Source organism: Simochromis diagramma, unplaced genomic scaffold (assembly GCF_900408965.1).
Source record: "Simochromis diagramma unplaced genomic scaffold, fSimDia1.1 OVJJ01000483.1, whole genome shotgun sequence".
Lineage (NCBI taxonomy): Eukaryota > Metazoa > Chordata > Actinopteri > Cichliformes > Cichlidae > Simochromis > Simochromis diagramma.
Window position 1 is genome coordinate 2341568 of NW_024386835.1, and position 24124 is coordinate 2365691.

At 41.5% G+C, this 24124-nt stretch overlaps 2 protein-coding genes across 3 annotated transcripts in view; both read right to left on the reverse strand.

The window, feature by feature from the left end:
* Positions 1 to 5616: 5616 nt before the first annotated feature.
* LOC120731959 (G-protein coupled receptor 84-like) lies at positions 5617 to 7593 on the reverse strand. The gene has a single exon (XM_040029377.1). The coding sequence runs from the start codon at positions 7345 to 7347 to the stop codon at positions 6151 to 6153; it is 1197 nt and encodes a 398-aa protein (XP_039885311.1). The 5' UTR covers positions 7348 to 7593; the 3' UTR covers positions 5617 to 6150.
* Positions 7594 to 9722: 2129 nt separating this feature from the next.
* Positions 9723 to 24124, reverse strand: part of LOC120731676 (zinc finger protein 385A-like) — a 35152-nt gene continuing 20750 nt past the window's right edge. For both annotated transcript variants that reach the window (XM_040028795.1, XM_040028796.1), the window contains exons 2-8: positions 20882 to 21027; positions 16819 to 16929; positions 11674 to 11854; positions 11166 to 11495; positions 10504 to 10691; positions 10327 to 10413; positions 9723 to 10212 (exon numbers count right to left, since the gene is read on the reverse strand). In XM_040028795.1, the coding sequence (XP_039884729.1) occupies positions 9985 to 10212; positions 10327 to 10413; positions 10504 to 10691; positions 11166 to 11495; positions 11674 to 11854; positions 16819 to 16929; positions 20882 to 21027 (1271 nt within the window). In that variant the 3' untranslated portion in view covers positions 9723 to 9984. The remainder of the gene's footprint in view (positions 10213 to 10326; positions 10414 to 10503; positions 10692 to 11165; positions 11496 to 11673; positions 11855 to 16818; positions 16930 to 20881; positions 21028 to 24124) is intronic.

Here is a 24124-nt window from a genome sequence, read left to right on the forward strand (position 1 = left end):
GCTTAAGTACCCGTTACACTGTGAAGTGATTTGAAGCAGGGAATTTCCACTGTCTAAATTTGGGAAGCAAGGTTGAGTGTATTTTTCCATTTTCCTAATTTCTGATGTAATAATTAGATGTCCAAAAAAATTTCTCATCTATCTATGAGTTATGTGTGCATGGCATGAAATATTTTGATCATTATCACAGTATTTGCACAGTACTTCAATCAAAAGGTACTGCATTATTTTATGGATTACATTTTATACACAGCTGTCTGTTTTCAGAAGATTAATCGGACAGTTGACCGATGTGGAGTTTAATGATCAGGTGAGTCGCTCCCTTGTCATTTCATGACAACTGAAACAGACAAAAGATGCTAAGAACCAAAAACAGGCAGCAAATGATGGTGACTTCAGTAAAGGCATGACAGAGCAACTCAAGGGAGGAAACAGCATTTGATCCAAGTAATGAAAATGGAATTTTGTGAAAAATGTATAACAATCTAAGTCCTAAATAGTCCAGTCCAATCTGAAGTATTTAAATTAATTTTCTCATTTGCTTTGGACAGGAAACACTGTCCAAAGCTGCATACTGACAAATGCATCTCCTTTGCATCTGCAGGTTAGTAACAGACAGATAAAAGTGTTACCGCCAAACCACAAATTTGTCCCTTTATAGTTTCCTGTTTCTGTAAATAGAGACCATTTTATGAGGTCTCAAATGCAACATACACACAGAGCAGTAAGCAGTGAGTCACGAGAAAATGCAGAACAACTACTGAAATTGTCTGTGACGTCTTTTCTTGTCTCTTTGAGTACAGAATTGCAACAAAGTTGTGGGGGAAAAAAGTTGTGGCAGTTAATAAAGAGGATGTTTTTAACATATATGACATGTATTATTAAGCAAATCCTGTTCTTAAGTTAGACTTTTCCTCTGTGTGGCAGTAAAAGGACAAAAGGACAAAAAGGAGAGTTTCTGAATACTGTTTCCACTGCGCACCACAGAGGGTTCCCGAAAGCTTGTGTTTATTTCACATGAAACATGGTTTTGACCTGGCAGTATGAAAATTAAGTCTGACACCTTTCAATACGATGTCCTGGAGACAGTTTTTCTATTCACCTCCGATCTCTGACAGAAGCGGTGGAACAGCTGTAACTATGCTGTTTCTATGACTTTTTTAAAACAGGATTTCTATTGAAGAATTTTATTAGATTATTTATTGTCTCTAATTGTATCTTTTTTTAACTGGCTGTTATGCCAGGTAATGCTCTTGTTTATTTTTATGCTTTTTGTGTGCAGCACTTTGTGACTGTTTGTCTGTGAAAATGCTTACTTATTATAATACTAACAAACATTAATTGTCTAAAGTCCTTAACAGCAATGTTACAAAGTGCATAATGAAACACCGGGGGCTTTGTGCAGCCCCGAAATCTTTTGTATTTTGACTTTTGTCTTTTAATAACAACACCTTTTAAATGAATATAAAAAGTCAAGCATCATGCCCTGTACACACAATCACACTCCCCAAACATGCTCTATACCCAGGTTCAGGTACCCTTGCCCCCAGTGGGAAAAACTGCACCTAGACTCAGGAGATGTTACCCTTTTCCCTGGGGTGCAGACAAGCAGACCCGCAGCAGCAGGGAGGCCCAGGCCCATCTGGATCGGTGCAGCAGCACCGCCCAGCCCCACAGATCCCGGGGCGGCCCACCCGACCGCACCGCAGAGAAAACTGCAACCATCCTATCATCCAATCATCTCCCAGACTACACAAAACAATAGACAACCAGGTTAAGTTCATTCTCCACCTCTCCTCGCAGTATTTTATTTTTTAATGATTACTCTCCCTTTACAGTGTTTTTGTCATTGCATTGTATTTATCTACATTGTATTTATTTTACACTTCACAGAGTGGTTTTAGAATAGTAGTATCAAATGGAGCATAACAGAATACATTAACTTCTATTGTCTTTTTCATGGCATGCACCCAATGCCAGACATGCATATCTTTGAAAAGCACAACAAAACATGAACAGGGAAGTTACACTAAATGCAGTCAGGAGAAGGGTTCATTTTTCACTTCTGAAATAACATCAGTGACACAGTGCACATATTATTTCCTATGGAATGATGTCAGTGTTATTAAGTTTACAGCAGTAATACACAAATACACATGCAGTATATATTTTTTTAACTAAGTTTCAGTATTTGAGCACAGCCTTGATTTTAGAGGGATATAATAACCTGAGATCTTTTACTGGGGATCATGAGTTTCAGAGCGTCCCCTGTAACCATGGTTACTCACTGTCACACGTGCTCCTGTCACACAATTTGAGAGGAGAAAAGCAGCCTGATGTCACAAATTTACACATTTGTGATCATTTCTTGTGTCTGTCTCATGCCCCGTGTCTGCTGCTACTGCAGCAGCATCCAAAAAAAGAAATAATAAAAAAGAATTCTTGAGTGAAAACAATGTGTAAAGCACACGTGAAATCACGTTTGGTGTGTTGTGTTGATTGTTTGAAACCTGACCGAAAAAGCAAGACTGATTAATAAAACCTTTAGTTTCAAATGAAATTCTATTCATTATTTGATCAGAGTAACGGATGTGCATTTTGACAGTGAGAACTTGGTTCTGTCGCTGTTTTCTGACATTTTCTGCTCTGTGAAAAATTTTTTAAGGGTTGCAGGTTCTGTTGACCTAAACCTACTTTGAGTCATACATTTGAACAAGATGGAAGAGACGGAAGCAACCGAATGTTGTTCATTTCAGTTTTGGAGAAGTGTAGAAAAAAACCTAAGTTTAAAACTAGAATCAAATGAAACCCAGTGTGCCCACCACCTCTCCCAGAAGACTAAGCAAGGTGAAAGTGGGTAAAATTAGGAGCAGAAACCACTACAACGGTCGTTCTCAGACTTAGGGGCAGGCCCCACTGGTGGGTAGCAAAGTACTACATGTGGGGTGTGGACAACAAAGGGAAATATATGAAGTGAAACTAAGTTGTATAAAGACTTTATGATTTTTTTCTTAGGGCAAATACATGTACATGAGTATTAGTGGGTGGGGAGTGGACTCTTTCGGTGTCACAAAAGTCCACTACTCTGCATTTTCTGCTGTAGATGTGAAAAGCTTTTACAAACAGTCTGCTAAGTAACACGACTTGTCGCAAAGCTCATCAGCAGAGTTGACAGGTTAACTCTTCTTGAAGATGACCACCAGGGGGAGGTGGAGGCTTCCCTAACAGGTGGGAACAGCAGAACTGCTCTCTGAGCATGTCCTAAACCTGTGACAAGAAGACAAGCTAATCCAAATGCCAACCCATGAAATGGGAGACATTGTTTACTGGCTTTGAATGTTCAAATTTAACAACTGCAAGAAATGTTACGTCTCTCATTACTTCAGTGTGAATAAAAGTAAGCTAATACCAAAGTTGTTAAAATGAATTAGGGGACACTAAAACGAAATATAACTTTTTTCCACCTTGGAAATATTCCCATCTTTTATTTATTGGAGATTATGTATCGGAATTTCAGGAGCAGGACCACGCCTCCAAACACGCTCCTTCCGGCTGCCATCTATATAGGTTCCCCTAGTTCTGCAAGCTGATCATTCTCGTTTACACGCCCCACCCTCCCGCCCTCCTTCTTCTCCATTCTTCAGCTTCTTCACTTCTATTCAGTACATGGGGATCTGCCAGGCCCGGGAGCCATCGCCAGTCCCCTTCGAGGCCTTCCCCAAACCGCAGCTCAATTCATGTCAGAGCATTCACTTTTTTCTACTAAAACGCTGTCAAACATAAATGAGGACGTGGGCCCAGCTAGTGAAATGAAATAAAGGATGAGACAGAGATGATATTCTGATTGATGAACGTTTAATAACATTTATCTAATTTTGTAACCTACAAGATGATTTTGAAATTCTGTCCCAAATCATTAAAACGAAAGTTAGAATTCAGTAAAAGGACTAGATGTTTCATTCCCTGACAATGCATAGCTTTAAATGGAGAAAATCTTGGGGGATGGCTGTTATGAGGAAAAGCAGCCCAGAAACTTTACCAGCGGCACACATCGTTGTGTGCCTCAACTTTTGTTCTTTTACCCAAGCTAATCTGCCCTTTTTCCTTGGTTAGGTTTAGAGATTAGAGATCTGATCTAAATTATCATGTTAAAATTTGGGACACATCGTCAGTAGTGAACCTTGGATTCATAGGGTGTTTCGGCCATTATCACTAGACACCCTCATCCAAGGAGGCCCTGCCAGGGTTGATCAGGCCCCAGAGTGTGTCAATGGTTTATGTTGAAATTGTTATTTTTCTTCTTCTTTCTGCTGTTTAGTTTTCTACAGTTTATTCTATCTATTCACTGCAACTGAGAAATACTTGCCTCTTTAACATTTATGGAGCCTCATTTCTTCAAAGGGACAGAAAAGGTGATAGAGAGGAGTAAGACAAGTGAGTAAGATAAGATAGGAGAAAGCAGAGAGGAGATCTGGAAGGGAGGCGCCTGATCTGGCTTCCCACACCTCCTCGCCGGATCAGGCTGTACGCTCTACATCCCCACTGCCTCCCAGAAAAGGGAAGAAGAGCAGAGGGGAGAAGAGCGGAACATTTTTCTTTCTTATTCTTTCATTGAGGTTTCATGAGGTTAGCTGCACAGTCCCCAGGAGGCCCCGAGACAGCTGTTTCAGTCAATCAGCAAAATTTCTAATGTTATGTTTTACCCTTTTGACGCCCCCTGTTGAGGCAGGCCCACCACGGGTCGATCAATCCTGGGCGTGTGTCTCGCGGTCAGCTGACTGCCTTAGCTGCCCAAGTGATGTCAGCCCTTTTTAGCCATAGCCAGTGACTGGTCCTCTCAGCAGTGTTAGCCAATTCTCTTATAGCTTGCCGTTGTGCCTGTTCTCTGATCCCAATCTCTCTAAGCAGCTTTGCTGTTGTACTGGCAACAAAGCCCCTGCACCCCACTTTCCGCACCTTGATCTTCCAGCCTCTGTCCTCTGCCCTCTGCCTCAGCTGCCAAGTTGGCATACCCCCCCCCCCCCCCCCCCCCCTTCCCCATGGCACCATCAGTTCAATGACGTACGCAAGTTTTGGGGAGTTAGACCAAAGGACGAGGTCTGGTCGCACAGTAGTTGTTACGATCTCTGTGGGAAAATTAGCCTCTGATCCAGCGTGCCCAGGTCTGGGATGGAGGGGCTCTAGCATGTCTGGCTGTTTCCTCCTGTTGTCACACCTTCTCCACTACCACTTTTTGACGTTCAGTTACAGATGCCTGTTGCCACCGAGGTGTTACTGCTCCAAGACCAAATCCTCCTCTGCCCTGTTGGACGTGAACCACCACGTCATGCCGAAGAGCAGATTTGGCCTGTAGCACTGAAAATCTAATACCAGTTTCCATTTCACATATGCCTTCCTTTTGTGCCAATAAAACACATTAAAAAAATTAAAAAATACTGATATATGTGCTTTATAAAGCTTGCCATCAAAGTGAGGAAACTTTACAGCTAAAAACCAATATTTCAGATTTAACTCCAGGCATTGATGGAGCGTATGTATGTACATCTATAATGTATAAGTATGTATGTAGCTTCTCCTTAACAGGTGAGATAATGATAGAAAAAAAAAGAGCATTTTTTTGGGGGGGGGGTAATTTTATGAAAGTCACACCACAGGACATTATGTCACACTAAGGGACAGAAATGGTGCTGATGGCCCAAATATGTGACGTATTTATTTAAACGTTGATAGAGAAAGTCATTCTTTGCATCAACAATACATCAATCAAATGTACTGATCGCAACAAATAAACTTTTACTTATTAAATGACGCCTAAATTTTAACAATTCAAAATGAAGTCAAGTCCATTTAGAGCAAATTGTTCATTTAAATTTTTCAACATTTTATGGCATTTAAAATGAGGAAAATTTGAACTACACATATTTTTGTCCTGCAAGACAGTGAAAATGCCCTGTCAAAAACCTTATGTCCAGAATAGAAACAAGATTTCAAAAAAATGCTGTCACCTCCCTAAAATAAAGTTTTAAAAAGTTTTTCCCACCCTGAAGAGATATTGATGTTGATATTTTTGCTGTTTTGAAATTCTTCCATTGATTTCAGCTCAACATTATTAGCACGTCTCCCATCTTATAATGTCTGCTTTAAGTTTTATCAACGCTGATCTGTGTGACGGATACACAGGTGGGTGAAAGGTTCAGCAGCCTTGGTGAGCAGCATGTGATAGGCCTGTCGAAACCTGCGATTCATGACAGCATAGAGCACGGGGTTGATGCAGCTGTTGAGCCAGGTGAGGTTGGAAAAGAACATGTATAGTACCTGAGGGGCGTGGTTCTGTTTGTCGGCTGTGTTCAGCAGCACAAAGGGGACATAGCAGAACACAAAGCACAGAAAAACAGTTAAGCACATCCGTGTTATGTGCTTAATTTCCTTTTCATCCACTGCAACTGTCGAGTGTGATGCCAGCATTGCATTTGTGGGAGTAGGTGGTGCAAGGTCAGCTTCAGATGGGGGCTCAGTTTTTAAGGTCTTAAGTGAACTTTGAGCAGACTGGCAGGACTTTTCACCAGCTGCCTCTATACCCTGAACAAGTTCTGCCTGGCCGCACGTGTTTGTTATGACAGAATTTACACTACTATCGTCAGTCTCTTGAGCTGGTGTTGGTTTCCTCCTGGATGACTGTTGGCTGAACCTGTAACGGAGCAGCGCTTGTGATGCAACCAGGACATGTTTGTAAATGAGCAGGTAGAATGCACCAACACAGCTCAGGCCAACAAGAAAGCTGAAAACTAGCAGGATGGTGGTGTAAGGACGACCCTCGGTACGATGGAAGCTGCATGTGCACACCTGTGGCACAAACACATAGACAGACCAGAGTGGACCAAAGCTGACCAGGCCGAGCGCCCACGCAAAGATGATGGGTAAAGTAAGACCGTGGTTAGAAAAAACATGGTCAAACACAGCTCTCTTTGCAACCAGGAGATATCTGCCCACTGCTACCAGGCAGAGGGTAATGATGGAGACAGAGTTGGAGAGGAAGAGGAGCAGGCCGAAGATTCTGCACCACAGATGACCACTGCGCCACCTGAGGTGTAGATAGGAGTCGACGGAGATGGGCTGCAGGATGGTGCAGTACAAGAGATCAGCGACAGCCAGGTTGACAATGAGCACATTGAAGCGAGTCCTCAGACGTGGGTCTAAAGCGAAAGCCATAACGGTCATCAGGTTCCCGACCGTACCCGTGATGGTTACAGCACATCCCCACAGCACAGCGAAGTACCGGTAGATTTCAACAGAAGGACTGTAGCAGGAGAGAAAGTCCTCGGTGTGGTTTGTTTGATTCATCAGCATTCTGTCAACTAATATAAACAGAAGATAGGAATCAGAATATAAGTAAACAAAATCCTGTTGCCTGCCCTCACCTCAAAGATTTTCAATGTCAGCTAATCCTCGAGGTTTCAGGCAGTGCAGTGAAGTGAACAAATGTAATCATTTGGTTTTTGATGGTTAGTAAAGAAAAATAATTATGAACAATTGTAAACAAAACAGTTCAACTATCTGCAGTGAAACTGTTCTGGCTTTCAAACAAAGTTCTCAACTAAAACAAAACTTCTGTTTTTGCCAGAGGAAATGACTAGTTACCAGCTTATTCAGGAACAGATGGTTAAATATTGTAATAATACTTTATTTATTAATTATTATTAATAATAGGCTATTAAAGGAATATCTCCCTCAACAAAATGCGGTAACAAAATAGACAAAACCAACAATCAGCGTTTACTTTTATTTTAACTTAACAGAAAGTTGATAAACTAATTAAGGTTTAGTTTCATAAGAACTCTAACCTAGGTGATATTTTCAAAATTCAGACTTTCAAACATTTCTAATGAAGAGCAGTTATTTTCTCACCGTAAAGTTGATGACTTCCACCTTTCTTTTCATATGATGATTGGGGGGGGGTTATTCTCTTTAGTTTTCTTGCCTTCTCATAGTGAGATTTCCTGTTTATGTGCTGCAGCACACTTAAAATAACTGGAAAACAAAACACCAGTCACCACTCGTTACAACCATGAATTCAGTTTAATGATTTTTTTTTTAATATATATAATTTTACTTAGACTCAACATTTAGGAATCCCAGACTTGAACCATTTATTATTATTATTTTTATTTTTTATTAATCTACGTTTACAGCAACGTTTCAGTATCCTAATCCTAAATAACATTTATCACATTTGAAGACATTTTTTATTGCAGTTGACAAGAAAAGTTAGCAGGAGTGCTTAAAGTATTGCTACAGTTTCCATTTCCTAAAGCTTCCCTCTAAAGTTTCGCAAGCCAACAGTTTTCACTGGGATACTTTGGGTGATGCAGATTGGAGCACACGAGGCAGAGCAGACAAACAAAACATTTTTATCCCAACACAAACCTGCAACACTGTCAAAAAAGTTTTTTTGCATACAACTTCTCATCTGTGCATGTGGTCCTTTTTGCTTCAATGCTGGTGTCTTTCATCACACTGTTTCCACTTCATTCAGATAGTGGTGAAATGCAGTCTTTTTAATGTGCACAAACTGCAATAGAAGCCATGAGTCAACGACTGTCCTGCTGTGCTCGGCATGTGAAAGTCAGTCCATTAAGACACTGAAAAGTTTGTTTTGCACAGTGTTGTGTAGATGATAAAATAATGAAGACATTTTCACTTATATTTCTCACCGCTTATGTGCTTTGTGAGACTTTTATATACACGATCTGTGATGACTTGGGGATAATCAGAGGATCATCAGAAAAACAGTTTAGGGGATTTAAGAGACTTAGCACGGGTATTTCCTCTTGTTCTCTGTTTCTTATAAAGTCTAAGCTTGTGTTTCCTCTTAAAACGCTAAGAATAAACACCAAGAGCTGCATAGTGCATCTGTAGCCAATGATCTATGATTACCATTACTTCATAATCACCTCTGCTTTAAGACTTCCTGTAAGAACTATGTATTTCCTGTTCTTCTTATCACTCCTTATTTCTGTAAACCTGACACAATACAGACAAAAGCCAGCTGTGAAAATGTTTGCCAGAAACTGCAGACATTGTATCAACACTGTGGGCACCTTTTTCTTTTCATAGGCTACAAAAGCAAAAAATAAAAATAGAAAAAATTACAGTGGTACAATCCACTATACCTTTACAGCTACAGTATGGATACCAGCTAACATCAGAGGCAACTACTACACCTAACTGCAGCAGGCATGTTTGTTAACGTTTGGATATGTAATGAATCCTTGCAGATGAACCATAAACTTAAGAGAGGTAGGGTTTTCAGTCCAATGTAGTGGATTTTATGACAGATGCAGGTATTTAGTCAGCTACAGACTGGAGGATGCTGAAAGAAGTCCATGCTTGATGGAAACAGCAAAATCTCCAGTGTTAAATTAACACTGGAGAGTGTCTATATGGGTCCACACCTCTGAGTGTTAAATACAACACTGCTGAGTGTTAAATTAACACTTTTTACAGTGTTATATGTTTAAAAGTAACCTAGTCAGTTTTGAAGATTAACAAAGACTAACACTGAGCAGTGCTGATTTTATAACACTGGAATATTTCTGACATTTTGAGTTATTTTCCAGTGTTATAAAATCAGCACTGCTCAGTGTTAGCCTTTGTTAATCTTCAAAACTGACTAGGTTACTTTTAAACATATAACACTGTAAAAAGTGTTAATTTAACACTCAACAGTGTTGTATTTAACACTCAGAGGTGTGGACCCATATAGACACTCTCCAGTGTTAATTTAACACTGGAGATTTTGCTGTGTGGAGAGGATGGAAACATATATTTTGCTACACGATGCGCCATTAAGAGCCATGTTCATGTTTTTATCATCCTGAAAAACCAGCTGGAGAAACACCAGCTGGTTTGGCTCTTGATGGCACGCGGTTGCCGGCCTCCGATTCACAGTGTGCTTCTTCCTGATTTGTCCTCGCTCTTTCAGCATTAATAAGGAGTGAAGAGGATTGGCCCGTGTGTGGTGCGGATGGGTCCTGGGGCTGGCCTCAGCAGGCTGAGGGGTGTTCCCTGTAGGAGGTGGTGATGAGGGTGAGGATGGGAGGCTGGGCCGGGAGGACGTAGTGCCAGCTGATTTGAGGACGCTGCTGCTGCCATTGCTGCAGCAACAGCCAGAGGATTTGGTAAAAGTCCAGCCCCTAGGGTTTTTGGAAGTTCCTTTAAAAAACAAGCAAATAGAGAAACGACTTGTTGATCCTTTTAAGATTAAACCTAAATGAGGATGAATTTATGAGGGAGAAGTGCTGCATGTAAATAAAAATGAGCACGTACCATAAAGTCTGTGCGCTTCTTGTGCCGACTGAGAAGAGGATTAGGTTTCCCTGCGACTCCATCGCGGTGCCTCCGGCTAGATATATGCTGGAACATTAAAAAAAAATAAAAAAATCAGATATGGGATTTCTCGTCATATAATCCACTCAGGATCTATTTTGAGGTTTTCTTCCTCACCTGTTTAAGCTGCAGCTCAGAGTTGACTCTGACGTTGCAGATCTCACAGTGGAAGGTGCGTTCCTGAGTGTTAGGGTCTGAGGAGAGCTCCCCTCCCTGCTCAGGGCTGGGTTTAGGACCCAAGCGTGGGTAAGCTTTAATCGGTCCCAGTCCACTTCGAGCCTCCAGAATAGTTTTGTGTTTGGTACCTGGGAACAACAAAAAGAATACTAGAGTGAGCATCTTCCAGGATTTTTTCCCCTTCAATGTTTTTCTCTGCTGCCTCTTTGTTGTTGTTGTTTGTCTGATGTTTCCACGAGCAAGAGTCTCCCATATGGATAAGAAGTTGTTCAAGTGGTTGAAATAAATAATAAGCTTTTTAAACTTCCAGAGGATTATGTAACAAGACTAAAAGCTCCAGAACAGCCAGTAAATGGACTTTATGATGGAGAATTGAGTGAGAAAATATTAAGTGTAGGTGCTGTGTGTTAAGGTTTTTATCAATTGCCATTAACATGTTTTAATATGACATTCTCACCACTAAGTGGCAGTAACGCAGCTGCTTCACGTCTTCAAACATGACACTCAGAACAAGTGAAGAATAACTTCTAAAGAGGCATGCTTCAGTGTTTCTGAAGATGTTTTGAAAGCTGCACAATTTGTCCACTTCCCCTGGGACTAACCTTTGTTGTGTGCCTCCAGTTGTGAGAGGGAATTAACAGCCACTTTGCAAAGGGAGCAGTAGAGAAGCTTTTTGGCTTTCTCTTCCTCCGACTCTCCTGAAGATGGGCTGGGTGCTGGGGACGGGGTGTCAAGAAGACCAGCTGCTGCTGGTGCTGCTGAATCCGCAGAGGGTGTACTGAGGGCTGCAGAAGGGGAAGGAGACAGTGGCAAAGGCGTGTTGACAGAAGGCAAGAGGGGGCACTCTGTATCTGCTGAGCTTGGTGTGGAAGTAGGAAGGCAGCTGGGGGTTGACGGTGACTCTTTAGAGTTGGGACAGGACTGATTGTCATCTGAAAACAGCACAAAGATCTCTTGTTAGTGAATAATTTAGGAAAAAACAAAATCAGCAATAAAATGAACCTTCTGACTCTCCTGATATGAAAATATATTATTTTAGATAAACCAGTTTGCCAATACTTTCACTTTACATTTCATGACAGGTTCCTGTATTTGAGAGGCGATGCTCACCCTGTTTATTGTTGTTAGGATCAGGCTCAGGGCTGGATGGTAAAGGGCCTGGAGGGGAGGGTGAAGCAGGAGGGGGATGGTGTTGCTTGTCACCATCTTGGAGACGGGTTGTTTTGGAAGTCTCGATACCCTTCACCCTTCGAGCATGACGGTTCCCTTTATAGTGGGCTTCTGCCTGGCTCTGAAAAACAAGAGTAAAGCACGTGGCACTTTAACATGGCATGTTCATGTCCTTATTTCCAAATGCCCACCACCTTGGTTGTCTTTTCTCCATATTGAACCAAGCAGACTCTAATAGATCATCAAGTGAGGTGTCTACAAATAGTAACACACACATAATAAACCCTAATCAAACAAAAAAAGAACATGTTACATGCATTTAACATCTTCATATAGGCTTATTAAATGTTATTTACCATCTTGCAATCCTGTACCCAATTTAAATCTTTGGTATGGAGACTAGAAATATCTCAATCTTCTTTCAAGTTTCTGTATAAGTGCAGAAACATGCATAGTTTGAGGCTGAAGGAGTAATGCAGCGTCTGTTGAGCTGTTTTTTGTGACGGGTGATGGTGCACCACTGATGAGGCAGTCAGCAAAGATTAGTCTCCAGAATATTCTTGTCTTCCTTCAGCACTGCTGTAATCACAGCACTGGCCTGCTGAGCTGATGATGATTATTGAGCGGTGGGATAATCTGAAATGGGCTGGGGGGGTGTGGGTGAGGTGTGACAGTTGACAGTCAGTTGCTGGGCGAAAAGTTTGCATCCACGAGTGTGCACTTAAGAGGATCAGTTCCAAGCTGATCCTCCAAGGGAGCCATTTAAAGATCTACTGTGGGGATGTCGGATTTTACATTTCAGTTTTCAGGATGCAACAGGAAACAAGTTATCTATTATAAGTCTGCCATTTCCTCACTTCCTCCCACCTACGAAGTGAAGGATTCCCTGGAAAACACACGGATTTAACGTGTAATGTGTGCACTTTCACAGCCATATCAGAGCTGCATTAAGGTTCCTTTTGCAGACATTTTATATGTCAGTTATATGGCTTCATCACTGAGGCTTTTATTGCTAAAAGGTCCCAGAAAAGACAATATTTCATGAGCTTTCCACTTTCTACATTAGCCGTACTTATTTTAGTTGTAATTGTTTATTTTTTAGAGCATTGAAGTCACAGCTTATTCTTTTGAGCTTTCAGTGTAACCGGCAGCTATTCAGACCATAGCTTCCTGTTCTGTCTTCCAACTGTACAAGTTCCTGTACTAGAAACCTCTCTACAGATTCTGCATATTCATAAACACTATCTTTTTTTTGTGGTAGAGGTTAAGGTTTGCGGTTACAATTATTACAAATATGTCCGCTGGGCACTAACCTCAATGCCCTTACTTTCTGCCTCATTACACAAAAGGTTTGCTGTGCTGGTATTTAACTTTGGCATTTGATGTAAATCATGTGGCGCATGATTTACATCCGTGTAAGTCTCCAAGTTCAGATATTACTGTCCATGTCACCATCAAGTGAAATCAAAGGAAAGGGTGAGGTGTTAGGGTACAAATATAGTTCCTGTAAGCTCCTTATTAATACAGTAATATGACACTGTGTGTGTGACTCTATGTGCATGTGTATGCTCATGCAAACACGTCCTGGAATTAGATCTGTTTCATTATGTCAATAGAAAGGCTGAGAAACCCACATGAGGCGTGTGCCAGGTACATGTTGGGGCTCTGAGGCAAAGGGTCGACTGGGACGTGTCCAGCATGCCTCTGTAAGCCTGTGGTATTAACTGCCAATGATAGTTACCCATATAGCCCTCATCCTGATTGGTGATGACAGAAAGGCAGATATAGCTCTGCTTGTGTAACTCTACTCCCCCAGCTGGTGCTTCCCTGCAATTAGGCAGGAGATGAGGGGCCTACAACTCGACAAACAAAGGACAGTAGAGAGCTGAAATAGCCAGTGGCCTCTCTTGTTGTAACCCAGGCTCTGTGCTGCCGGCCTTCATGTTTTGTTTTGTTTTGTTTTTTTATCTTTTTATGCAACCCAACAGTTTTCTTGCTGCTTGTGCTTGGATACTTTCACTGTCCTAATGACCTTCAATTTCAAGAAATCAATGAAGGGCTGCCATCCATTCATGCATGAAAAAATCCTGACAGCATCAGAAGTGGGGGCACAGTACATTACAGGATCCAAAGCAATTGATGTCAATGAGGGGTTATATATGTAAGAAGAAAGGTAAATAATACAGCATATGATAAAACAGAAACTATGTTTTAGCAGGTGAAATGGATGGAGAGAAGCTGAGTGAGAGCCAACGGAAAGGAGAATTTAGATGAATGAAGAAGTGGGAATGGGATTTAAGGAGAAAATGAGAGCAAGTGAATGTCCCTAAAATCCTTTTTCTCTCTAAGCAGGATGTGCTTTGATGTTTTATCTATAAACCGACAAAAGGCACTGAAAGCAGATAGAGCTGGTCTAGCAGCCAAATCTACTGAGGACAGACAGCAGTGACAGGAAGAGGGGGTGGAAAGAGGCTTGAGAGGTGAAGAGAAAGACACGGTATAGAGTATACCCCCACAGAGGGAGAAGTGGAAACATGAAAACCGATGAGGAAAAAGAAAAGACAAAAGTTGCCAGACGGATGGGGGACGGTAATGAAACATGATTTTGTATTTGCCCGAGGAGGACAAGGAGAGATGGGGAAAGGGAGAGAGGTGTCCAGCATGTTACAGCAGTGGTGACGATGGTTAATGCAGCATGGTGTGACGTCAACCTTGCAGCAGAGCAGAGCTGAACACACTGGCAGGCTAATTTGTCCTCTGTGGCCTTAAATGAATTGCGGCGTTATAATTACAGCATGTGGGACTACAGTGGAGCAGCAGTGATAGGCACCTGACTCCCAGTGACCACCATCAACAATTTGCTTTCGCTTCGTATTCCCTTAAGAGCCATGGCACAGACTAGACAGCATGAGTAAGCCAAGTACGGCACTGTAAGTAGAGTATTCCTTCATTATTAAAGAATGTCCACTATGCTTTAAGCTCCCAGACTCTCAGGTTACTCTGGAAAGTGTTGTAGAGCTGCAGCAGAGCAGATGCACGCTGCCAGCTCATGAGTAAAGCAGCAGGCTGGACAAACAGGTGGCTCAGAATTGGAAGTCCTGGGCACACAATAAGCCACGCACACACACCTGCACGAGCATTTTCATACATGCACATTTCAGTGAACACACAGGTATGCAAATGAGAACATGGTGAAGAGAATCAAAACACTTCCCTATTACACGTACCCCACCCCCATAATAATAATGATAATGTCGACCATGTGAGAACACGCAAGGTTTGAGCAGGGGAGATATAATTAAGCGGCCCCTCGCAGAGAGAACGGGGCAGTGTTACACAAGTTTCACATGACTCCCTCCCTGCCTGTGTCCTTTACACACCACTGCATTTAGAGTGAAAGTATTTAGCACTTGGTCCCTGCAATCCAATCATATTTTTAGCCAGGCTTGTATATCAGGCTTTTGTTTGATTTCTGCTCATGTTTTAGGTTAGAGGTTACAGCGGCAAGTCATAAACACCAGGATTTTTCCATCCTTGAAAGCTCTGTCAGTGTCGAATGCATCGATCATTCAAATGCAGCCCCAGCGTTTTGTTGACAAGACAAGATATTTGCGTCTTCAACTGACGTGTTTTTTATTTCTGGGATTATATCACTTTTTGCACATATATAGGTGTTAAATAAATACAAAAATGTAGAGATACAGCTTGAGAAGAAGTGTGCTCACCAAGAAATGGTCTGTCCAAATACATATTTTTTCATGCAAAGAAAGTCCTATATCATTAAAATGTATTCCCTGTGCTCACTCACTGTAACAGACCCAGCAGTAGACAGGCGCAGACTCGTCGGTCATGTCATCCAGTAGCTGCCCACATTATGAATGATTTGCTTTTCAACTTCAGTTAACACTACTGCCTCCTTAATGGGGGACACTCCAATATTTCCTCTAAAGTTTCATCACTTCAGGCCTCTTTTATTTCAGCCCCCCTTTCCTTGCGTTGGCATAGGCGCCGACTGTTAGTCATAACGTGCCACAAATGTGCCCCATCAGCAATACAGAAACTTCTAGGACTCCATCCTCCTGCTTTACTGTAACCAGCAAACACGTCGTACAAATGTCAGTTACAGCCTCGTCAGAGTGGGATAAAGAACAGTTATAGTCACAAGCTTGCTGTCAACAGCTAAGAAATGTTTTTCAGACTTCTGTTTGCACAAGTTAAAAAGACAAGTTTTTGGATAATCGGGAACTTATCTGAGACAACATTCCTTTGAAACCTTAATACTACCATGTGTGTGAGAATTCCAGCAGAAGTGAAGCAAGCAGGTATATCTCTCCCTTCCTCCCCCCACACTTTTTGGTGGACAAGCTAAAAATGGAGCTGCTAAAGTGTGAACTAAGTTTTCACCTTCTCCAGCTGTGCAGTCAATCACCAACCAACTTCAAGTCCAGACTGCAGACTTTTTAGGTCATGTGCAGTGAGTACAAGTTCAATTCTGGATTGAAGTAATTCCGATATTCATTATTTTAACATGATGTCTTTAACCAACTAAGTTTCTATTAACCCCATCCTTTTATTAACTGCTACACCCGTCGAACTTTAAAATCCTGCAGCAACACTACTCAAAATTCTTGAAGCAAACCTTCTGAAATAATGGGCTAACAAGCCTGGCACTCAAAACTTTCCCAAATCCAATAAAAACTAGAAGCAGAGGTGTTAACATAAGACTAAATTTTATTATAGAAGCATTCAGCACTGGTTTCCACAGTGTGGTAAAGCACTCTACAGTGGATGTGCCACCGCAGACTTAAGCTTTTAGCTATTTAATCTAAAGGTCTCTGCACAAAAGGACACACAGGTGCTGATGTAGCAGGTTGAGGAACTTGATTAATAATCCAGGTAAAACTAGGATGCTTTTGCGTTTGAGTGTCACTTTTTCCCCAGCATCCTACTCACCTAAGCTAAGCTATTAGGAAAAAAAAAAAAAAAAGCTGCTGTTTGTGTTGTGAATTTTGCAAGTGGTCAGTTAGTAGGATTTTTATGGCCATGAAAGCAAACCCTGTTCTGGAACTGCTTAAGCTGCCATACCTCTGAGTTGAAGCGTATTTGACAGACGTTGCAGGAGATGATTGGCCGCTTTGTCTTCATCATAGGTGGCCCAAAGGTGTGCGTCATCACAGCCTTTTGGACAGGGTCCATCTGAGGAGAGACAGCCCAGAGGTCACATCAAAAATTCAGCACCACAGGAGAAATTCAGAGGCCAGTGCTTCTCCTAACTGCAGTGCACTCAAAGGTTCAGCCAAGTGAATGTGGATGAGAGAGAGAGAGAGAGGCGCTGAAGAAAAAGTGCAGGTGAATGACAGCCTCTGAAGGGGAAGAAAGGCTGGGAGATAAAATAGAGTTGGGGAAGAGGGAAGTGAAGAGGGAGCAGTGATTGATGTGGACAGGAAGGTGTGTGTTTTCTCTGCAGCAGCTGGTGCTGCTGTCTGTGCCTGAGTTCTTGGGTGCCGTTCAAACGCTTTAATTCATGTTAGGGTTAGAGGGGCCTAATTACAGACTCGCAATCTCCAAGAATTTTACACTGCTATGTGTGCAGAAAAAAAGCTCCTTTTTTTAAACCTACATACCAGTGTATTACAAGAAGCAGTAATTTCTCCATGCAGTACTCTGAAAAGATAGAAACTTTTCTTTGGATTTTGCTGCATTTTAGATATAATTGTTTTTTAAGCAAATAACAGCAGAGTAAAAGGGTTAAGGGGTTACCACAAGATGAGACATTAATATCATAGCTACAGGCAGACATGTGATGAGTTCCAAAATAATAAAAATATGACTCTTAACTTAAAAAAAAATATGAATATATATACCCAAAAGTTTATTCTGTTCATCTGGACGTAGCGTTTTCAGTGGGAGAAACGTTTTGTTACTCATCCAAGTGACTTCTTCAGTCTCTATCTTTCGACTATTTCTCCAACTTTTGGAGATTTACTTACCTGGATGATTGAGCATGCATCAAGACATGCATATATATATATATAATACCCATATTTGTCATTTCCAGATCAAGGAAAAATATGCCATGTCATACTCTTTACTGCCTCATTTTTAGACAACTGCATTGGACTCGTGTGAGCTCTCTGACCCTTTGGCAGGGTTTGGAAACCGCAGTGCTGGGTGTTGCCCTCATTAAGCAGCCAAAACTCCACTGTGGTTTTACTCCACCTCTCATCTCCTTCTCAGACTGGATGCATGCTGCCAAATGAGAGACTGTTTACACTGTGAAGCTGCAGGCACCAGGGGAAATGGTGTAATTGGTCTGAGGACTTAAACTGGGTGTAAATCTATTGTTAGAAATATTTACAGACTTAAACGTCTTTCCCCCTCTTGCCTGCGACATCAGCTCTTCGGTTTATCTTTCGACTGTTCTGTGCTTTTCATGTGGAGACCTGCAGCACCTCCAAATTTGTTTTGTTTTCATCTGCTCAGTTGTCCGTGTGCCAGCGCTGCGTCTGGGTGAGCTCAGCGCTCAACCTGTCTGTTGTGCATATGGGTATGTATCTGGGGCCTTTTAATGTGTGCGTGTGTGTTGTGTCTTTCTCTGTAGTCTCCCATCACTGCGTGTCATTCGCTGCCTTTCTTTGACCACCTGTTCTCATCAGGATCTCTTTCTCTGTCCCAACTCTTATGACCTCATTAACCTATTACTCCACTTTTCATCTTCTCTTTCACTCTAACTCTCCTCGTGTAGTTGAGCTTTTTCTGCACCAGTAATTCACACTTTATAGATGCTTCCCACATACCTGGCTGCATATAAACCTTTTCTTTGGATGCACCACATAACCATATAGCTTAGCTGACAGAGAGCTTAAAGAATCTTTAATTGCAATCAACAGCAAATCGATTGGTAGAAGCATGCCCATTAAAGTTGATTTAGATAATATTTCATAATAAAAGGCTGGAAGCGTTTCATGATAGGATTGCAAAGCATCTTTGTTGAAAGAGGTGATGTTTTACATTATAGGACACAGAGTTCTATTCAAAAATATATCTTCAGTATCTAATGGGAGCATCAAAAACACTTTAGGAAGCAACTTCACCAAAACTGGTTAAGTAGCCGTGCAAAGGTTTTTAGATTTTGTCTGTGGATCCCTGGTGTTTTGTTGCTTTAATCAAGAAAACTAAAGAAGACAGCTAGGTACATTCTTGTCCTCCAGATTGTGTCCTGCATTTCTGCTTTGCTCATCAGTGCAGCAAAAAATGTAATTTCTGCTACAGGGGCTTTTGCAAGTCATCATTGAGAGAAGATAACACCGAAATCATCAGCTGCCACAGCTTAATGTTGATGGAAATTGAGGAACAGATATGTCACCTGCTGTTGACTTCTTAGTGTAAACGAACGTCCCTTTCCAAACCGAACGCAGTTAAACAAGAACACGATGTCAGACTGAATTATGAAGTGAAACCAAATTTGCACTTGAAGTCTAATTATCGAGCTCACGGCAGTCAACAAGGCTGTCTGACATGGGAATACTGAACTCCTGGCTGAAGGTTGTTTTCTACAGTATTAAACAAGCTTTTATAAAATATAAATACATTGCCTGGATGTGGCTCTTGTCCTCTATGTTGCATAACACAAAACTGGCTTTGCTGTTAACAAGTTATAAAATGTTTCTGAATGCAGCACTCTTCCTCCTATAACAACAGGAGGACTAAGGAGTTGGATCTAACTAAAGCCACTTTCACACGTGAACATTACAAAGACTCTGTTAGACATTTGTGTTCTCACATGCACCTGTGCAGGCTAATGTCTAGAGAAGTGTGAGGGTGCAGCGCATGTGTAAAAACAGCTTGATAGTTAGTGTATGTCAGCATCTGTTTTTATTTCTTGTGCAGAGCAGTGTAGCTCTTTACTCTCTTATGTACTGTAGTACAAATTTACTGAGAATTCATTTTCCCCAAAAAAACTAAAAAATGCCAGCTGTGCCACCTCTTCAGAGCCTCAGCAACTCTGCTCTATTCACTCCTTTTGAAAATGTCCCAGCAGCTAGTTTGAGAAATTCAAAGGCAGGCACCCAGATGAACAGTAGCATTTTTATGCCTAAATTAACTCTTTTTTTGTCATTGTTTGGACCCTATTATTACCATAATTATGTGAATTGAATGGGAACGGCAGATTGTTACCATGGAAATGTGTATTTTTTCCCCGCTGAAGTGTGTAAAATCAGGCAGTCTTCATTTTTGTAAAACAGCCTGAATTGTTTTGGACTAATGACCTAGGACTGCGTGGCTCTAAAGAGCAGTTTAAAGAGCTCTTACCACACAGCGCAGTACTGTGCAGTCTCAGTGCAAGAAGGCTGGATCTACTGTAGGCTCTGCAGAATGTTAAGTATTTGGAAATTGCCTGTAAACCTGGTGAGGTTGACCTGACTCCAAACAGGACCATAACTCAGTTTGAAGCAATAATCACTGTAATCAACTGTTTTTGTCAGTTTGCCTTTCACTGTGTCCTTTAAGCTCCTGCAGCCTCTTATCTTATATGATGACAGTAGATGTTGAAGTGACTCACACAGAGTGTTTTAGTATTGTGGACTTGTATAAATTTTTACTGTGCAGACAGAGAATGATTTGCATGAAAGTGCTGTGGAATTAGTGGCCACACTCAATGCCCTTGATGATAAAGGATGAATCATAAACCTGCACAAGGGTCATTCTGCCCAAGTTGACTGATTGTGTATGTGTGTGTGTCTGTGGGTGGTGCTCGCCCGTCCCCTTTTGTCACCACAATGACCTTCACATGAAACCCAATCTAGAAATGTGAGGGAGGTGGAGAAAATGCTGACTGTGGAGAACAGCCCGTGCCTCTTATACGATTGATTAGCTGTAACTCATTTTATTGCTGTAAACCACTCGCTTGGGCATTTTCTCAATTATACTGAAACTCACTGTGCTGAATAAAAAGCAAACAGCTGTCACCTTATTATTTCGTATTAGACACCATAAATCCCTTATCAGTTTATCACTTGTCTTCACTCGCGAGGCTCCGGAGCCACAACTGAATACCAACTCTGTCTCCTGTTAAGTGAAACAAACTGATAACAAATCCCAGGCACCATCTGTGTGCATATGCGCAGGAATGTCTGTGAGCACTCACTGTGTTAAAGTTGTGGAAGAGGCCGATGCTGGCTGGGTGAGGCGATTCCAGGGGGAACTGGAGGAACGGCTTCATATCCAGTGGAGGTGGGATGACAGGTGGGCTCCTGAGGAAGGCAGGGACAGGCCCTGGGCGGTTTACACCTCCTGCGGTAGATATGCAAACAATCATATTAAAAAAACCTATAAATAATTACATATTCTAGTAAAAGACGGCAACCATAAAGCGTTCTTCTTAAAGGAGCAGTTTGACCTTTTGGAAAACGAGCTTACACCAGGGATGTCAAACTAATTTCACATGGTTTGGCCACATACAGCCCACTTTGATCCTAAGTGGGCTGGACTTGTGAAATCCCCCCTTTCTGTCACTGTAAGGAAGTTTAACTACACAGTTAATCCCTGTAATGTCTTAAGATAAGAAAAAGAAGTAAAGTCTCAATAGTATGTCTCATTTTTTAATAAATGCTCTTGTATAATATAAAACTGTAAGTAGTACTCTTAAAGTGTAAGAAATAAATGTGCAGCTCATTGCCCACACTGTCCTTTTATTATAAAAGAAAGTTTTTTGTTAATTCACAGAAAAAGCTCTTTAAAATTTCTTGATGCTTGCTCAAACGTCAAGGCAGGAAAAAAAAAAAAACAGGGACTCTTCAGTGGTCTGACTTCATCATCAATACCAGATCTGGGCCAAGAATTAATATTATGACACTTCATTAATGAGTTTTTGAATTGATATCATGTTGGACGGGTGCTGCCATTAAAATCAAAGCAGGGAATGAACTCTGTATATAACTCTGAACTCTGAGCTGTTTTTTTCCAGAAGTGTCAAAACATATCCAACAATCTTACAACAAGTTCTAACACATCTTTTCTTTCACTGTATCAAAACAAAATCCGGTGCTTCCCTCATCCTCTGTGCCTTTTTTCACATTTGAACCCCACTCATCACCCAAACCTCTCCTCTCTTTGCTTTTGCTGCTCACTTTTCTCTCAGTAGTAGCTCAGCAGCACTGAATGCCTGCACTTGAAGACTTTTCTGTGATGGGCAGGAGAACTAAGCTCCTTAAGCCTCGCAGCTCGGGTGCTGCAAATATCTGTCTTTTCTCCATTTCTCCCAGTGTCTCTCTGTCTCTCGCACCGAGCACAGTTTTCTATCCTTATTTCATGGTCTCTTATTCTGTTTGCCTGGCTCTCTATCCCTCATCTGTACTTCTTCTCACTCCAGCACCAGTTCTTCCATTCCTCCTTCTCATCATCATCCTCTTTCTGTTTTCCACTTATGCTTCCACTACTTATTCTTCTCCAGTGTAAAACCAGCAGGACACTTCAGGCCCAATCTAGCTACCCAGAGAGAATTTGTATAATCTTTTCTCTTGGGATTATATGCAGTCATCTCCCTTTATTGCTGCCTCTTTGTGATGACTAGGCTCCTTAACAGTTTTGTTAGTTTTGAAAAGAAAATTGGTCACTTGTCAAAACGAGGGGAAGAAAAGACTATTTTGGTACCAGAGGAGGCTCCCGTCTCTGACAACAGGGGAGACATAAATAATTTACTGTCAGGATCAGAAATAGATGGAGGGGAAAGTCTTTCCTTTTGGCATTCCTCTTCAGGGTGTTTCAGCGTCCTTGGGAGGCTGTGACAGGTAAAGCTGAGCTGTAGCTGTTGTTAATCATGTGTGAATACTTTTACATGTTCTGCATGAGAAGGAGAGTGTTTGATATTACTGGGAAAAAAATAGGTGTAAGGCTACAGGTTGCAGTTTAAATGTCCTTCAGACATAAAGCCCACAGTTCAAATGGTGGCCATTATCACCTCTTTAAAACAAACGCAGCAAGATTTGTGAAGGATAAAAAAAAAACTGGAGTGACACATCTCATTTCAGACGACATACCATCAGGTAGGCATGAGTGACTGCCCAACAACAGATACTGAGAGAAGGAATATAAACATCTATCTCTCTATATATCTAGCTTGCTAGCTATCTTCCTTCCTTTCCTCCTTCTTTCTTAGCAACAATTCTCAGTAGGCTGTTTAAATGATGCTCAACTGGTATTGTGAGGCCCAAATATGCAAAAAGTTGCACAATTAGACGTTAACCAGGGCAGCGATGGATCCATGGTTTGAAGCCGATTATGTTAAATTGTGACGCTGCCATTTGAATATTGCAGCAGAGCTTTAGACTCATCAGACCAGACAATGATTTTCCAGTCTTCAATTTTACAATTTTGGTGAGCCTCAGTTTCCTGTTCTTAGGTGACAGGAAGCAGGACTCGGTGTGGTCTTCTGCTGCTATATCCCATCTTCTTCAAGATTTAACATGTGGTGCTCTTCTGCATAGCATATGTGCAAAGAGCGGTTATATCAGTTACTGTTTCCTTCCTAGGCTGCTCACTGGATCTGACACCAACAACCATGCCATGTTTAGAATTACTTATATCACCTTCCACATTGTCATTCGATTCACACTTCAGCAGGTCATCTTGACCATGTCTCGACCATGCGAATAGCTGATTAGATATGCTTTCATGAAGGTTACGTGTACCTAATGAAGTGGCTGGTGAGTGTAGATGGGACAGACCTGTCACTGCATTACGAGGTCATTACTGGTTGTGTGGCTGCACAGTAAAGAGACTGTCTGTGGCCATGAGTTCTCTCGGTTCTCATTCACTAGTTTACAGCATGATTTTCCGTTTGTGAAATATGGTCCAATTTATTAGTCACATGGAAAATTAATCAGGGAATGCCTTGAGCCAAGTCTACTTGGTGATTGACCAGCTGCTGCTGTATGACCATGTGGTGTCTTTGGTTTCTCAGTGAGAATCCCCTTCCACTTGTAGTATCTGGTTTAATAAAAAGAGAAAAAAAACAAAATGATGAACAAAAAAATCATCGAGTTGAAGCAAGAGCTCATAAACCAGTGGGAGGTGTCCAAGCGGCTGCACCCGAAGCAGTAGCATTAGTAGCTTTTTGAGAACTATTTTCAGACATGGATTAACACGAGGCAGCAGGATGTATTCACAGCCACAGGACTGCGTTTGTGTAAATGAGAAAAATGTTCATGAACATACCACCAAGCTATTTTAGTGGGCGGGTGCTAGGGTTAGGGTTACATGCAGCATACTGTAAATAATACTTATTTCAAGCATCAGTTCACCACTCTCCTTCTGCCTATTACACTTAAAATTCTGTTTGTTCTTTATTTGATCAAAAGGGTAAATTAAAAAAAAGTAGAAACTAAATTGA

Bases quoted from the DNA above. Each gene is read 5' to 3' on its own strand.
- LOC120731959 (XM_040029377.1), bottom strand. From the start codon at position 7,347: ATGCTGATGAATCAAACAAACCACACCGAGGACTTTCTCTCCTGCTAC.